Consider the following 16,929-nt stretch of genomic DNA (forward strand, 5'->3'; position numbering starts at 1 on the left):
TCCATCACCCTGCCCCAGCACACAGCCTTCCTGGCAGTCTCTTGTAGGCCCAGACCTGCATAGTTCTTGTGACGGGGAGCTCACTTCCACACTGATACAGTGACTGGTAGTGGTGAATGAAAGTGGGCATCCAGATGACTGGAGATCAAATTCTGGCTCCTTACAACCTCTTCCTAACATCACCTTCCAAGCCTTAGAGAGGTTAATGCACAGGACTGAGGTCCTAGAGCTGATGACTGGGAGCCCTGAGACTCACTCTTATACCTGCCTAACCTCAGAGGTACTACTCTTTCAACTGGGGCCCATGGACCCAGGCTCTGTCTGCAATTCTACCAAGAGCAGAGGGCCCAGAGCCCCCAGAGCCCCACCCTGTCCCTGGCCTCCATCCCTAGTGCTCATGATTCCCAGGGTAGGAGGGTGGGGGACTTGGGAGGTGGGGGATAGCAGGGCCCATCTGCACAAGGGCAGGGAAGCAGGCAGGGCCTTGCAGACAGAGCTCCAAGTCCATTGTCCATGGCACATATGGGGAAACTGAGGCCTGGAGAGCAGCAAGGCCTTGCTAAGGTCACAGAAAAAGCTGGGATCTTCAGGGGCCCGGGGATGACGACCACCCAGAATTGAGATTTTTAGCAGCACAGTGGGAGCCTCTCTAAGTTCCCCACTGTCCTCAGTAGTGACCCCAATTGTGCAGTGGGCAACAGTGGCCTGGTAGGCTGGGGACCCAGAGGGCAGATGCCACAAGTTTAAAAAAAATGTATTTTTTATAAAATGTTCATCAGAATAGAGACTTCAAACAACCAATGAAAAGATGAAAACTCAGGTTAGAAATACATATTATGCCAGGATTTACTAGTTCACTGTTAAAAAATACCTTATATTTGCTCTTAGGTATTTTGAGTAATGAGTAATTACTATATTTCACACATAGGATAGGTGGTACTTTACCTACATTAGAATTATATCAACTTTTAGATGGACATTTAAATTGTTTTACTTTTAATATTGTCAGATCCCACAGGTTTTGCATTCCTGCCAAACCCAGCAGGGGGGAGGGGCTCCTGGTCCTGAAGCTCCCCTCCCAGCCTTAGACTTTGATGTGGTTGGGAGCCTGGGTTTCCTCAAGCCGGAGATACATTCTTCCCCCCACTGCTGGGAAGGAGTGCCGATGGGAGCCTGCTCCTTCCATCTGGAGGGAGTGGGCAAGGCCTGGGCCATTGTAGCTCACCCTCCAGCTAATGTGGCTTCCAGGAGGAAATGTGCACAAGGCCAAGGTGGGACCTGGCTGTCAATGGGCCGTGGGCCACTTTCATAGACCCAGGACATGCTGGGAGGGGCCCTGCCGGGTCAGAGAAATTCCTCTTAATTCCCCCTTTCCCAGGCAGACTGCTCAGGCCATCTGGTTCAGGGGAAAATTCAAAACCACTTGAAATTCAGCCAAGAGGAGCACAACCATCACAGATGCCTCATGTGGCGCTCGGCTAGCAGGCCTGGGCTGCCTGCACTACCTGTACCATCTCGTTCACAGGGCTGCACGGCCCGGCACCTGTGCACCAGTTGCCCTCCCTGCAATTGAAAGTAAGGATGCATTCAGTTTGCAAAACATCCAGAGTAACTGGGTTCGAATCCCAGCTCTGTACTTTCTAGCTCTGAAACTTGAGGCAAGCGACTTAACCTCTCTGTGCTTTAGTTTCCTTGTCTGTAAAATAGAATTAAGCATAGCACCTACCTTAAAGGGTAGCATTGAAGATTAAATGAGTTAATATATATCATAAGATGGTGCCTGGCACATAGTAAGTACTAGCAATTACCTCTTGCTACCATGCTGAGGCCAGTCCTTGCTTAAAACTCTCCAAGGCTCCCCACTACCCTTGGAGCATAGCCCATAAGCCTAGTTCTGGTGTTTGAGGTCCTGCTTCGCTTGGTACCTGCTAACTCTTCATCTCATCCTTCGTCCCTGAACCAATGGGGATCCCTAAACATGCAATACCATCTCTTGCCTTAGGGCTTTCCCTCTGCCTGGAATCTGGCATCACTCAAGCACTGCCCCCTCCCTGAAGCCTTTCCGGGTACCCTGTCCAGGTGAGGTGCCTCCTCTAGGCTCCCAAGCTGCCCTATGCTTCCACCGACGACATGCTCATGACCTTAAACTGTCTGTTTGGCCAACTTGATTGAGTCATAAGGGCAGATAGGCATCATGCCGGTCCTAGTCCCTGTGGTACCGACAGAGCCTCCACCGGTGGCCCACACAGAGTAGGCGTGAGTAAAAGGTGGTTGAGTGAATGAAGGGACAAGATCCCGTTTGTGCCCACTAGTTGGCAAGGCCTGGTGCTCAGAAATGGGCTGGAAAAGACGCCTGGGGTGGGGTCCCACAGTGAGCCTAGAACCCTGCCTGGTGCTGTAAAGGTCAAAGATCTCAGGACTGGGCAGGGGGCAAGGTATAGGAGGTAGTCTCTCCGGCAGGTGACCAGTGTCAGCCCCCAGGGGCTGGGCCCCACTTACCTGGCGTCCCTTTGTTCCCCTCATGCCTGGCGGGCCTCGAGATCCTGGAGGACCCTGTGGGAGGAGAGAGTGTTTGGAGAAGCCCTTTTTAAGGGACTGAGTGCATGCAACCCTGAGGGCTAGGAGTGAGGGGCAAAGCTTGGCCTCAGGGGCAGCCCCCTGCCCAGGCTCCACAGGCTTCGTATTAAAGGGTTTGGCCCAGTGGGGCAACGTGTCCCACTAGGACAAGCAGGGATAAGCTGCAACATCTAGCAGGAGTCTGCCCTGGGTTTCATGGGGCCCTCAGCCCTTCCTAAGAATCCTTAGTGGGGACAGGCCTCCCTGGGTGACCCATTTCCTTCTTTTTCTCAAAATCCACAATAAGAAGCTACATGGCACTTCTGAAAAAAGGTCTCTTTAAATTCCAATTTCTTCTTTTCTCCCCCCAACAGCAAGGAGAATGTGGCACCCCAAGTTCTGTCCCTGCCCCTGCCCCCAAGTATCACCTGAGAGCTACCTGAGAGCCTAGAAAGAGCCCTGGGGTTACAGGGGGAAGAACCAGACCACAGCCCTGAGGTGAGGGAGGGGGAGGGGCAGCTTGCTTGGGAAGGGAGGTTCACGAATGGGCAAATGGGTGGGAGAGCTAGGCGAAGTGGAGGTGGGGGGAGGCAAAGAGATGGGAATGGGCTGGCCTTAGGAGGATGCCCAGTTTTCTTGGTTTGATGTCGGAATGACAAGAAGAGGCATCAGGGAGAGTCAAGGAGGGAGGGACAGAAGACATTGGACTGACTGGCTTTGTTCCTTGAATTCTGAGCACCTGGTCCAGCACAGGCCTATGACATAGATTTAGAAACCTGTTGAAGGAATGATGAATACACGAACAACTTGAGAGGGCAGAAGAAGAGGGGAAGGGAGAGAAAGAAGGCAAAGAGAGGAAGCGGGCAGCTCACTGCCCAACTCCCCTCCCTGGGTCCCAGCCCCATCTGTGCTCATCAAGCAGCAACTGCACCCTATGGCCAGCCAGGACCCCTTTGACAGCTACAGGAGCCTCCCAGCTCCGCGGCCAGTCCCAGATTGGGCATGTGCCTTTTACAAGGAAGAGTCAGCCTCAGCCCCCTCCAAATACCAGGGAGAGGCCCAGCTCCGTTTGTGGCCTCAGGAAAAACTCCTCCAGCTCCCTCCATCTCTCTCCCTCTAGGGCCTCGAGGGGTGCGGGCCCTCCAACTGCTGCTGATGTGAGGGGCTGGGTCTCAGCCTGACCCCTTTTCAGCAGAGCAAGCAGGGTGGGGGCCCGGGCTTGGCCCAATGAACAGGCAGATCTGATTCCCGGATGGTGGAGAACACAGGGACTGGGTGAAAAGGGATGGATCATTTTATGGAGGGGTCTCAGACTGCAGAAGGCATGCAGTGTGTTACTGGGAAATTTCAGGAGCCAATCTTGATGCAGAGGCAGTAGAGTGGAGCGCTTAAATGAGCCAACTGCTTGCTCCACCAGAGACCTAGGTTCAAGCCCTGGCTCTGCCACTTACTAATTCTGTGACCTTTGGCAAGTGACTTAAACTCTTTGGGCCTTGGTTTCATCAACTAAAAAATGGGGGTAAGAAGAGTCCCTGCCTCCAAGAGCTGCTGAGGAGACACAGTGACCTGGAAGGTTCCCAGTAAAGGGTAGCTATGAGCTCTCTTAAAGGAGGCAGCCAGAAACTGGAGGGCTCAGGACTCCACTGCATCCCCTCCCCCAGTCGTGGAGATAATAATCTTGGCTGACCGCAGGGACTACAGAGAAACATGGATGTTAAATGATTGGAAAAGTGGGAAAATGCCAATCCGGTGTGAAGAGCATCATTAGAAATGTATTAGTAATCGTCTTACTAATAACTGTGGTAATTAGTGCAGCTAAGAAGTAGTAATTATTATTACCTCTACCATTCATGAAGCACTTAGCATGTGCAGGTAGTTTGCTAAGTGATGACATCATGAACTGTATTATTGGTCTCCCAACAATCTCATAATGAAGAGAGTATTGTGCTGGCTTATAGATGGGGAGACTGAAGCTCAGGGGAGCCATGAGTGTTGCCGACAAGCACACAGCTGGTGGGTGGGGGAGCCAGCATGGGACTCACACGTGTCTGATTCTGCACTTGGGTTTCTGGACCTCTGTGCTCTCCTGCTTCCCCAGTGGCACGAGGGGTAGCTGGCTGGCCAGAAGGAGCCCCAGAGATCGAGCGGACCAGCCCCACACTGCAGCAGTGAAGGGTCAGTGGCCACCTTGGAATTTTATGATTGCACTCAGTCTGGGTCAACCCATTGAACAGATGGAAGCACAGAGGAAACGGGGTGGGAGGAGGTCAGTGGGGCCGCGGAGGGAGGGGATTCAGAGGCCAGCACCTTCCTTCTGTGCGCTGCCCTGGACGTCTCCACTGTTTGCCCACCTCCCACTGGCCTTCCATTTTGTCCCAGCAACCCCTTTCCAGGCTTTCTTCTTCCCACGGGACAGATGGGGAGACTAAGGCCCAGGGAGGCCAAAGTCCAAGGGTGCAGGAGCTAGAATTTAATAATGGTCCCTAGCATCCTTGTACTTGGGCTTTGACCCTGGGTACCTCCCATGCCGATGGGTTCTAATCACTCTATTTCTAGGGGTGTCTCCTGGGCCTCATACTCAGGTTCTGTGAACACTGGGGAGGGAGGGAGGACAGTAGCCTTTGGGTTGGGCGGCTGGGATCCTTGGATTCCAAGCAGGGTGCCTCAGCCTGCAACCAGCCCCTCTAGCCCCAGGCCAGATGTGGCTTCTCCTCCTCCTCACGAACCGGGAAAAACATGTCACCGGGGGCCGAGTGCTGGCTTCTGGTCCCAACTCTGCACTCCACGTGTTTTCTACTTCATCAAAAGAATAGTGGGGAGCAGACAGAGCCCCCTGTTGCTGGGCACCTCTGAGTTTGGATGATGGTTACTTGCCTAGCAACGGCACACAGTAGGTGGTCAGTAAAGGTCTGTTAATGAGCGAGAGGATGTTTATACTTGGCATTCCCGCTAGACAGTGTGACTCCTAAGAGCACATCTGTTTCTTACCATTTTTGTGTCTCTGGAGCCGAGCACAGGCCCTGCATGTAGCAGGTACATGCAGAAGTCTGGGAACTCAGTTGGGCTTGCTTCCCTAATTGGAGCACAGAACTGGTGTGCGCCCACTTTCCCGGGGTTCAGATCTTCAAAGGCTCTTGTGCCCTCCTTCATCCAACTCTAGGGAGCCCCTCAATCTGGGCTTTGAAGGGACCTGGGCATCATTCCCCAGTCCTGCCCAGGGATTCTGACTGGGCTTGGCCCCCTCCACCCACACTCTTTCCACCTGCCTGCAGTGCATCCCTCCACCTCCCAGGGCAGGTTCCCAGCCCTGAGCCCTGGCCTTGGCTGAGGTCCATGCCCTTGCTGTCTCCATAGCCTCCATCAGTGGAGGCAGAGGGACAGAACTCCCCGTGCTCTAGAGGAAGCCAGCTCTCCCTACCCCTTCATCACCCTCAAAGTGAAGGGGCCCCTGAATTTGGGTGCTCCTACCACACTGCTCCCCCAGCCCTCCCGCCTCTCCCACCCATCCCTGCCTTGGTTGGGATCCTCAGGAAGATCCCAGGTTCCTCTGTGATCACACAAAGCCCAGGACCCCTGCATCCTCGGCTCCGACCCTCAGCTATTTGTCCTCAGCATTTCTTCCCTCCTTCCCCCATAGCAGGCATTTCTTATTTATCAGGTCCTCTCTCTCCCTCAAGCCAAAATATAAGCTCCTAAAGGACAGACAGGGACAACTTTCTGCCTTGTTGATGGCTGCATCCCAGCCCCTGGCGAGGCCCCAGGCACATATTACATAGTATTCCCCAAGTAAATGGACAAAGCCATAATGGTGACAATGACCAAGATGCCCCCGTGGAATGAACATCACTATGTAATGAACATCAGCTGCGTGGTTTCATTTACTTCAAGCCATCACACTACCATGACCGACTATTTTCGCTGCTTTTCAGCTGAGCGTAATTTACGCTCAGAGTTCAGTGATCTGCTCCGCCGATGTAGCCAGGGAGTCGTGCAGCTGGGACTTGAACCCAGGTCTGTCTGACTATGAGGCCTGGACTCCTCATCCTTACCTGACAGTGGATTTGAGACCAAGGAACATGAGGGCTTTGCTTACCGGGGGTCCAGGCTCTCCGGGGGTCCCGACTCCACCTGGCATTCCAGGATGACCCTACTCAGAGAGAAGAAAAGGAGACACTCAGCAGTGGAAGGTGCCTCTTCCTCCTCTAGTCTCGCCTGGGCTGGCTCAGCCCCAACCCTGGACTCGGGGCAGCAGCAGGGGCCCCGCGGAGGGAGAAGGAGCAAATCATCCTGAGTGCCTGGGGTAGGCAGAGGCAGGCAGAGCACAGCTGTCCCCATGGCTATGACAGGAGAGGGAAAAGGGGTGCAGACCGGCTCCTTACCATCGACCCCTTGGGTCCAGGTGCTCCTGGGGGTCCCATCATGCCCCGGTCACCCTGTGATGGAGACAACAATTCAGGGAAGTCACAGCTATGGGGTGTCTCTGGGGGGGCAGGTACAGAGGACAGTACAGACGGCCTTCCAGAGGCCAAATAGGGGCAGGGACTTGCCCAAAGTCTGTAGAGAGTCCCTGCCTGGCTCATAGACACATCACCCCGGGGTGGTAACAGGGGAAGAGTGGGGGTCTGTGACTTCACTCAGCAGAAGCCAAGACCCCCGGCAAGTCCTAGGAGGCCTCAGCTCCACTACAGCATACCACACAGTGGGCTCCCTCAGGCAAGGATGGTCCTGATTAAGGATACACTAATTACACGCCCACTTTGATCTGGGCCCACGTCATGTGGTCCTTGTTAGGCCTGGCACCCCCTGGCTGGGCATGCTGAGGTGCAGTTGGCAAAGGAAGGCATTTCTTTCACTCTCCCCACCTGCTGCCCAAACCTAGAAGTGTCAGAGATGTAACTCTTTCCCTCTCAACCCACCCTGGCAGACCTGCAGATGGTGCGTGCAGCCAACAGCTATGGCTGGAAGGCAGGGGCTCTGGGTTCAAATCCTGGCTGTTTTTGTGAGGCCCTGTTTCTTATACTTACCCACCTACCACCCAGCAGCAAACATTTACTGAGCATGTACTATGTGCCCAGCTCAATATGCAGGACCCAGAAGACAGTAGAAATAGACAGGTCCTGCTGACAGGGAGGGAGACCCAAGTGTTGGGAGGGGATGGACACAAGTTACCAAAACAGATGTAAATTGGGGTACCAGAGCGACGGAGTGGCTCTCGGCCGCTGAGGCTCTGGAACACGGGATTTGCCCCACGTAGCTACAGGGATGTGCTGGGGAAGGAGTCCCTGAGGAAGTATAGCCGGGCCTGAGAGGTAAGGGATAACTGCCAGTCATTTAGGCAAAGAGGGCGGAGAGGGCAGGAGTGGGAAGAGTGTTCCTGGCTGCGGGACAGGCCCGCATGGTCGGTAGATGAGGAGGGACGTGGAACATTTGACGACAAGAGAAGGCAGAGTTGGCTTTGATATCACAGTTATGCAAGATGTCACCACTGCAGGCGGCAGGGGAAAGGGCAGACTAGATCTTTCTGTACTTTTTTTTTTTTTTGCAACTTCTTGTGACTCTAATTATTTCAAAATAAGAAGTTAAATTTGAAAAAGAGGGAGAGGAGGAAAAGGGGAAGGACAAGGAGGAGAAAAATATGGGGGCCAGAGGGTGGAGGATACAGGGAGTGAGGAGGAGGTAGGCTCAGGATAAGCCTGGAAAGGCAGGTGGGGGTCAGATGGGAGTAGATGCTTCTCCCCTCTGGACCTCAGTTTCTCCATCTATCCACCAGGAATAACACTGGCTCTTCCTGAGGCCTGCCTGGGGATGAGATAAGCCCACACAAAGGAAAGCAGGTGCCCCCCAGGGCCCATGGGTAGAAGTGGGAAACCACAGGCTATTGGTGAGCTGGGCACCAGCACAAGGCAGAATGGCTTAGCAGGCAAAGTGTGGCCTTGGGTACTAAACCTGGTTCAAATCCCAGCTCTGCCACTTCCTGCCTGGGTGATCTTGAGCAAGTCGCCTCCTCTCTTTGAGCCTCAGTTACAAGAGGGACAAGGGTTCTTTGAGGATCTAGATGCCAAGGCAACAAGGAGAGAGCCGGAGAAAGAAGTCTGAAACCCCCAGGTCAACTGGCCCCTTCGTCTTTTTAAAATCGCAAAACACAAGCTCTGTTTGTCTGCATGTTCCCCTCAACACAACTTACCTTTTCTCCCACGATTCCTGGCTCCCCGACCAGACCAATGAATCCCAGAAGTCCCTGGAAGAAACATTTATGAAAGCAACAGAAAAGATGAAGCAACGTGAATTCAGAGGCGTGCTGAGTTTCAAAGGCAACTTCCCTGCGGCTTCCTTCCTCTGGGGCTCCTCTCCCCCATGTCCCCCACCTCGTGCCTGGTAATCCTGCCGGCATGCGGCTGCCACTGAGAGAGTTGCCTCTCTCCCGCACTGTCCTGAGTTCCCTCACTCCACCAGATGGTTCTCATTTTGGAGCCAAGCAGTGGGGCCGCTGCCAGCATCCCTGGGAGCGCCACACAGTCTTCCTGCGCCAGAATCCGGCTGGGAGACAGCCACGTTTGGAGAGCGGGGGTGGGGGGGCCCTTATGCTGTACTGGGCACAGGCCTGTCTGTGAGAAATCTGTCCCCATCTTTCGGGGCTCTGGGGCTGTTTCAAAGGGAGAAACAAACTTGCTGGCCAGGATAGAAATACACTACCAGCCTCTGCCAAAAGACCTGATTGAAATCTGGGAAGTGGAGGCCTTTTTACTGTCTTGTGAAAGGCTTCCTCTCCTTTCTAAAAGGGTGCGCGCACACACACACTGTGGTTCCGGTTGCTCTTTTTAACTCCACTGGGTGATAACTTGCCTCTGTGTTCCAGGGGTTCTCTTAGGTGGCTGCGAGCCTCGCTGCTGCCCTGAGCAGGCAGACACAGGCACAGCCAGGCTGAAGAGCCCAATGGAGCCACCCAGGAAGGTGGACAATTCCCTGTCCAGACCCTACACTTTTCTCTGAGAAGGAAAATTCAAGCTGAGGAGGGTCTCATGTGGTTCAGGGGGAACAAAAAGCCTTTGGAAGAACCCAGGTCTGCAGCCAAGACTTTCTGGGAGAATGAGGAAACTGAGGGATGAGTGGGTGTGTCCCATACTGTCTGCTCCCTGTCCCCAAACTGTATTCAGAAAGGAGACCTTGAACCTGATCAGAAATAAGTCAGAAGTTGTGCCCTCAGCCAGTGAAGCTCCAACCTCTCAGTCAACTAAAGTGATAGAGTGACTTAGCTTGGTGGGTCTCAGGGGCGGTTTTTAAAGTGGCCCCTTGGGCCAGGACCCTGTCTGCTGCAGCCTGGGGCTGCGTGGTTCCAAAGGCACCTGTTCTCCCACCGGAGCCTCCAAAGCACGTGGCTGTGAGCAGGGCACAGATCTCCCCGGTCCCTCGGTACCGTCACTACCTGAGGAGGGTCCTGGCTCTCCAGGCTCAGAGACCCTTTGGGATTGAAGTGCGAGGTGAGAGAGTGACATACGAGGTATGAGGTCATGGCTAATAAGCCACAGAAAATAACTGAGTATTTGACTTTTGCAACAACTTACTTTAAGAAAAATAAATCAGAGCATTTTCAGGCGATAGCCATGTTAATAGCAATGGCTGGCCCCCAGCACTTTATCTATGCCATTGTTGGTGAATCTTCAGGTGTGCGGACAAATCACAGCGGCTCTGAGTCTCATCTGCAGGATGGAGGACTCTCAGTAAAGTCCTTGCCTACATCCCAGGGCTGCTCTGAGTCCTGGAGACAATGGGTGGCGCACGCAGGCACTCAATAAATGTTCGTTCCCTCCCATCCCATTCTAATTTATTTTAAAAGGGCACGGGGTTAAGACAGAGGCCTGAGCTCCCCACAAGGGAGCAGTCAGACATTTAGAGGAGGCTGATGGAGGGAAGAAAAGCTGCTCTGTTAAGAGGCTGCTGCCCGACTGGCCCAGGGAAACAAATTTCATAGCTACTTTAAATTTATGGGTTGCTGGGTCTTGGAAGGCAGGCGGGTCATAAACCTCAAACAAGAAGCCAAACAGGATCCTAATGAATAAGGGCCATACAGTGAGTGCCCCATTCCCCTGCCCCCACCTTTGGGACCCCCCTGGGGCACCGTCCCAGAACATCCCAGCAGGCCTGCCCTGCGGGTGGAGCTGAGGCTGGCTCAGGAGGCCAGCGGTAGAGGTCCAGAGCTTCCACCTGGTGGGCGGAGTGGAGAAGCAGCTCTGACAGCTGCAGGCACGCTGGCTCCTCTCTGGCTGGTGAGAGAGCACGGGGGAGGGGGCAGTATGGTCACCTACCTACAGTGGCCACTGCAAGGGCAGCATCTGAGTCCCCAATGTTGGGGGGGGGTGGGGAGGCTGGCTTGGTTCTTTGTGTCTACAGATAAAGGGCCACTGTCTGCTATGGGAGTTTCTCTCCCTCCCACCCTTCTCTCACGTGACATTTGGCCAGGCACTGGGGAAGCAACTAGGAACAAGACAGCTGTGGGTCAGACAACGCAGGGCTAGGTGTTTACATGCCTGGCCTCCCCCTGCAAAGAGCTTCTTAAAGGCAAGGCCCACGCCTTGTAATCATCTGTGTCCCCAGCACCAGGGACAGGGCCTGGCAAGCCAGCTGCACTGTAAGGAGCTATTAGAAAGCAAGAGGTCAGAGGGTTTTCCAGTCCCTCTCGGCAGGTCTCAGGAATCCAGCAGACCTGTGTGTCAGCCCCCTCATGTCATTGCCTGGGAGATCTAGGGCAAGTTACTTCTCAGAGCCTGGTTTCCTCATGTGCAAAATGGGATAATAACACCTACCAGCACAGTCTTGCTGGGGGGACTGCCGGTGATGGTGCAGAAAGTGTTCGGTGTAGGGCCTCGTACCTGACAGGTGCCTGATAAATGCAGCCAATACTGTGACGATAAGGAGGCTGGAACTGTCGCAGATATTGACACGTCATAGTACTGCAGAGGCTTCGAAACGTGTCATTAAGGCTGGTCGCCACTTTGAAATTGAGGTTGTTATGAGACCTGCTGCTAGATCTCATTATCGACTGCACTAATAAAGAAGCATATCTAGGGGTGGGTCACATGCGCACATATTTTCATAACTGTATTTCGAGAGAATTGATTTTCCTTGTAATCCTTTGTTTTGTATTTTTAGCACTTAAGCGCTTTATTCTGAGAAGGGGTCCACGAGTTTTGCTGGCCTGCTGAGGGGATCCAAGGCACAAAAAACATTAGGACCCCAGAATACAGCGATTTCCAAGGACCTTCTGTTCTCTGACATTCTAGGATTCCGTGTCTCTATTTCCCGAGGGTCTGACCATCAGCATAACTATGAAATTAAATTTGCTGATCGTATTGCCTTTTTTTTTCCAATCAGGAAATACATCCAGGCCTCAGCAGCCCTTCCAAACTCCTGGGCTTCCCACAGAATGCGCTCAAATGACACTGGAAATGTTTCAAAAAATCCAGTCCTCCCTGCTTCCCCGCTTTAATTCCTTTCTTCCCCCCCAACAGATGTTTCAGGCCTGGTGAGGAAGCCCAGCGAGTGTGGCTGCATGCCATTGACGGTTCTCAGTGGAGACAAATTCTTCTGGGTCCCCAGCATCATTCCTCCTCTGGGCTGATGCAGCCCTCAGAGGGTTTGGAGGATGGGGTCCTCCTTTAAGGAGTGGAGGGGACTGCCACCTTCCCACCGGCCCACCCGCCCGGCACTTAGAACTGCTTCTCTCCAGCACCAAGGCCCTAGCCAGGGGTCTCCAACCTGTTGGCATCTGTGGGCCACACTGGAAGAAGAGTTGTCTTGGGCCACACATTAAATACATTGTACCATGTAGTCACAAAAAAAATCTCATAATGTTTTAAGTAAATTTACAGTTTTGTGTTGGGCCACATTCATAGCCACTCTGGACCACAAGTAGGACACCCCTGCTAGATATTGTTAATGAAAGTTGTGATCCTCAAAACTCCTTTTAATAACTGCTTGCAACTCTGCTGTCTTTAGACTATGGCCTGGCTTCTTAACTAGCCAGAGCCACTGGTTTCAACTTCTTTCTTCATAATTGAGGGCTGCCTGACCAAGAGCTCCTGGCAAGTGGCTACACCTCTCTGGCCATCAGCTTCCCATTTGTAAGTCGAGCACAAATGCCAATGGTTAAAGAGCTCTTCCGATTTCAATGGTCTGGGAGCAAAGTCACATCACCTCTCTGGGCAAAGGCCCCAGAAACATCTGCAGAATCAGGCTGTGGGGAATGACCAGGGTGACTCTGATTGACAGCTCTCATTCAGTGACTTCGCCTCCCTGAGATGCAACGTCCGTAACAACGAAAGAGGGAGACGAGTGAACGTACCTCAGGAGCTGGGACGGGAAGGAATGTGGGGTGCAAGTGGACAGCGTACCAAAGGGCTTGGCACATAGTAAGTGCTCAGTAAAGAGAGCCGTTATGCTCAGAGACTGGTGTTGACTTACCTGCTCACCCACAGGTCCTGGCCGTCCAGGGTTGCCTGGCTCCCCCTGAGGAGAAACAGAGGAGGTCACTTGGGAGGAGACTAAGCCTTCCAGAGAGCACCCCACCTGACTGGCCTTAGTCCCTACTGCTGGGGATGGACAAGGAACCTCATCGCCAGAGTGTGGCCTTGGAGACTCCAAACAAATGGCAGGGACAAAGGGACACTGGGACAGACCTTCTGGCCCTAGAGATGGTCTGAGTCACCCATGTCCTCTGAGTGGCCCTTGGCAGGTTACCTGGCACCTTGATGTCTACACCGAATGTGGGCCCTTCCTCAACCCACTGCGTTTTGCGGAGGTGGAAACTGAAGCTCAGAGAAGTGACCTGCTCGAGGCCACACAGCCAGCTAGAGGCCGGGCTGGAACTGGAACTTCAGTCTGACCAACCGCCTGAAATCCCCATTCTTGCCGCATTCTTGCAGTGCCAAGCCACCTCACTGTGGGACGAGTACGGACTGGGGAGCCCGGGCCCCTGGGTCCTGGACCCTAACCTCTCCAGAGCTCTGCCACCAGCTCCCAGGTGACCTTGGTGGGTCTCGTCTCTGCTCTGGGCTCAGTCTCCTTGGCTATAAATAAGGGAGACCAGACTCATTTGTCTCCAAGGCTATCGCTGGCTCTCAAGCTTGGTGGTCTCTTGCAGCCTCGTCTGTCAGCTTTTTCCCATGCCTCCTGCTCCTTGGGCAGCCCCAGCCACTGGGGTCACCCCACAGCATGAGCTTGGCAGAGGCCAGTAGAACCATGGGATAAGTCCACCCGAGCTCTGTCACCGCTCCCACCACAGAAACCCAACGGGTGTCAGAGGGAGAAAGGCCACGGCCTCAGAGGGCAGGACAGGGCCTCAGACTAGCCAGGACTTTGACTCACAAATGGATGTGGCTCTTTGCAATCCCGGCTCCAGCCTCCCCCTCCGCCAGCTCCTCCCTCAGACCTCTGCTTCCGAAACCCAGAGGGGCCAGACAGACAGTGGGCCATTTCCCCTAAGCGAATATGGACAACCTGTCCCCACCCCCAGCTCTGCCCTAACCCTCTGTAAACTTGGCCCAATCACCCTTGTCCAGGATGGCTGGAAAAACGCAGCCCCTCAAGTGGCAGGGTGTAGCGGGGGCAGTCCCCAGAAAGCTGTGAAGTGAGGCTACCCCTGTGCTGAGGGCCATCCCTGTCCTACCCAGGCCAGTCCTTTTTCAAAACTTAAAAAAAAACCCTGTTAACAAATATCATACATATTTATTGTACATGACAGGGAAATACAGAGGCTCAGAGAAGAAAGTGGAGCTCTCCCAGAACCCCAGGACCCAGAGGTAACGCTGTTCGCGCTGCAGCCTCTGCTCCGAGTGCACAGGAACGCAGCGTGAGCAGCCTGTTACAGGCTTGGACGGGCTGTACGCTCCGTTTTATAACCTGCTTCCTGCCACCACCACACCCACAGGCACTTTCCCATCTTGTAAAACCTTCCACCACACCATCTGTCGTGGCTGCGTCGTATCCCATTACTTGAACTCTATCCCACTGTGGGACATTTAGATTATGTCCATTTTCCCTTGGGTTACCAATATTTGGTAAAAAATGGGGACTATTCCTCCCAGCTCCATGTCACAGCTGGCTGTGGAGTTCAGGGTTCATCCTGGGTTGTCGTATGCTGGCTCCCTCTCTCTCCTCGCCTCCCCAGGCATTTCTCTTCCTCTTCCTCAGCCTAGCCACTTCCAAGCCCCCTCACCTTCAAGCCGTCAGGGCCAGGCCTCCCAGGAAACCCTTTCCTGCCAGGTTGACCCTGCAACAGAAAGAGAGGAAGGAAAGGAGGCTGGCAGGGCAGCCCTGCTGGGGTCCCAGGCCCTGGTCCAGGGGGACAGCCACAGTGCCCGGGGTGAGGGGCAGGGATGCAGAGCCCTGGTGTCAACGGGCTGTGCTGGGGAGGCAGGGAAGGGTCTGCAGCTGTGTGACCTCGGGAAAGTCCCCCTTCCCCAGCTGATCTCAATTATAAACGGGGAGATGACATTGGCTTCAAGGACTGAGGGAAGGGACAGAACAGAGGATAAAGGGCACAGGGGAGGGGACAGTTTATGCTGGCGGTCTTGAGAATGTGGGCTGGAGATCCCTATGGGCCCCCGAGACCCTTCCAGCAGATTCACATGATCAAAACCATTTTCACGATCACACTAAGATGTCATTTGCCTGTATCACCCTCACTCTCGGGAGTGTAAGTGAGGTTTCCAGAGGCTACGTGACATGGGCTATGGTCAACAGATTGCATGCAAAAATAGTAAAACGATGCTACGCTCTTCATGAGAGTACTTTGCTTAGGAAAAATAGAGCTATTTTTCATTGACTAGTATTTTTGGTAACGTGAAATGGACTCGTGGTTCATTTTCAATGGATTTATAACTACATTTCAAATTTCTCAGTTTTAATGAGTAATATTGTTAGATGTAACCCACACGAAGAAAAGCATTTTGCATCCTCAATCAGTTTTGGGTGTCAAGAGGTCCTAGATCAAAATATTTATGAACTGCTGATGGATGCGATCGCAGGGGTGAAGGTGGGGGCTGGAGGCGGGCCAAGTACTTCCCGGAAGGTGGCTCGGAGCAGCGGAGAGGACGCAGGGCTAGGTCCCAGGCAGGATGACCTGCTTCCCAGAGGTGAGATAGTAAGCTAAACCTCACTCTCTGAGCCTCACTGGCCCCCAGCGAAATGAAGAAAAGTGGTGCCCCTCTCACGGGTGACTCAAATGAGACCATGGACCCAAAGCAATAGCACACAGTAGGTGGGCAAGGACAGGGGTCAGCTTTCTGCCTCTTGTTTCCCTCCTTTAAGACCTGGCCCCCCTCTGGCTGGCCAAGGCCCCCACTGACAACTTCTGTTGCAGCACCACCCAGTGTTGCCCGGCTCTGCACAGCTGGCTCAACTCTAGCAGACCCCGGGCCAGCAGCACTCACCTCCAAGCCAGGGGCCCCAGGTGGCCCCATGGGTCCCTCATCGCCCTAAAGTCAGGAGACACGAGAGAGGGAGAAAGGAGAAGGTTAATCCAGCGGGACTCTTGGAAAACTTGTCCTGTAAGAAGAGAAAGGGGTGTACCAAAGAGAGCCCTCCTAGACCCAGAGAAATGGCACCTGGGCGCCCTGCCTGGCTGCACCTAGGGCACAGGCACCATGCATCATGGACTAGAGGCCAGACCCCACGGGAACTTCCAGGTGAGTGGGGTCCTCAGTGCCATCTGAGTGTGACCAGCCCTGGTTCATGCCTCTGCTGGGCAGGAAAGTCAGTTCCCATCACGGGCTGTGGAACGGAGACCTAGGCTGTAGCTCAGAGATAGGGGTTCTATTCTGAGCTCTGCCATTTACTTGCTGGCAGACCTTAGCCTCACCGTGCCTCAGCTTCCCTGTCTGTAAAATGGTGCAGAGTGAAGAGGATCATCCTTAAGTATAACGACTAGCTTAAGTCATGTTCCCAGAGGACAGCGATGGACTCTTATGTGTTTTGGAAGCCACCCCCCCAAACACCACTCCAGACGAGTGTGTGCACAGGGTCCAGCATATGTGAGGAGAGGGAGAGAGGGGCATGAGAGGGGAGAAATGGGGACGTGAGTGAATGTATGAGGGGGTGCATGAATCGGTGAAGATGTGAGCAAGTGGCAGGCCCATTGAGGGTTCCCTTGAATGGTAATGAGTATAGATGAAAGCACGTGGCAGGCACCATTTTTCTCTTCTCTACCCAGCCCCCCTTCCTACTTCTGGGCCATGGAGACTCTCTAGGCCTCACCGCAGGCACAGGCAGCCTCCAAACTGGTCCCTCTGGAATGCCAGGTCTGACCAAGGGGCCCTCATCAGAGCTACCCCCCTGCCCCAGCTTCCAGGAAAGCAGCCTCATGTGGCGGCTCCCAAA

General features: G+C 53.8%; 1 protein-coding gene across 6 annotated transcripts in view; it reads right to left on the bottom strand.

Moving 5' to 3' along the window:
• Window positions 1-16,929, bottom strand: part of COL27A1 (collagen type XXVII alpha 1 chain) — a 128,570-nt gene that overhangs the window by 42,007 nt on the left and 69,634 nt on the right. For all 6 annotated transcript variants that reach the window (XR_008426485.2, XM_053921405.2, XM_053921412.2 and 3 more), the window contains 7 exons: window positions 15,984-16,028; window positions 14,768-14,821; window positions 13,015-13,059; window positions 8,741-8,794; window positions 6,936-6,989; window positions 6,650-6,703; window positions 2,500-2,553 (listed from right to left, as the gene is read on the bottom strand). Coding sequence is in view for 5 of the 6 variants with exons in the window: in XM_053921405.2 (XP_053777380.1) it covers window positions 2,500-2,553; window positions 6,650-6,703; window positions 6,936-6,989; window positions 8,741-8,794; window positions 13,015-13,059; window positions 14,768-14,821; window positions 15,984-16,028 (360 nt within the window). In the remaining variant the exon portion in view is untranslated. The remainder of the gene's footprint in view (window positions 1-2,499; window positions 2,554-6,649; window positions 6,704-6,935; window positions 6,990-8,740; window positions 8,795-13,014; window positions 13,060-14,767; window positions 14,822-15,983; window positions 16,029-16,929) is intronic.

Source organism: Desmodus rotundus, chromosome 1 (genome assembly GCF_022682495.2).
Source record: "Desmodus rotundus isolate HL8 chromosome 1, HLdesRot8A.1, whole genome shotgun sequence".
In the NCBI taxonomy this organism is placed as follows: Eukaryota; Metazoa; Chordata; class Mammalia; order Chiroptera; family Phyllostomidae; genus Desmodus; species Desmodus rotundus.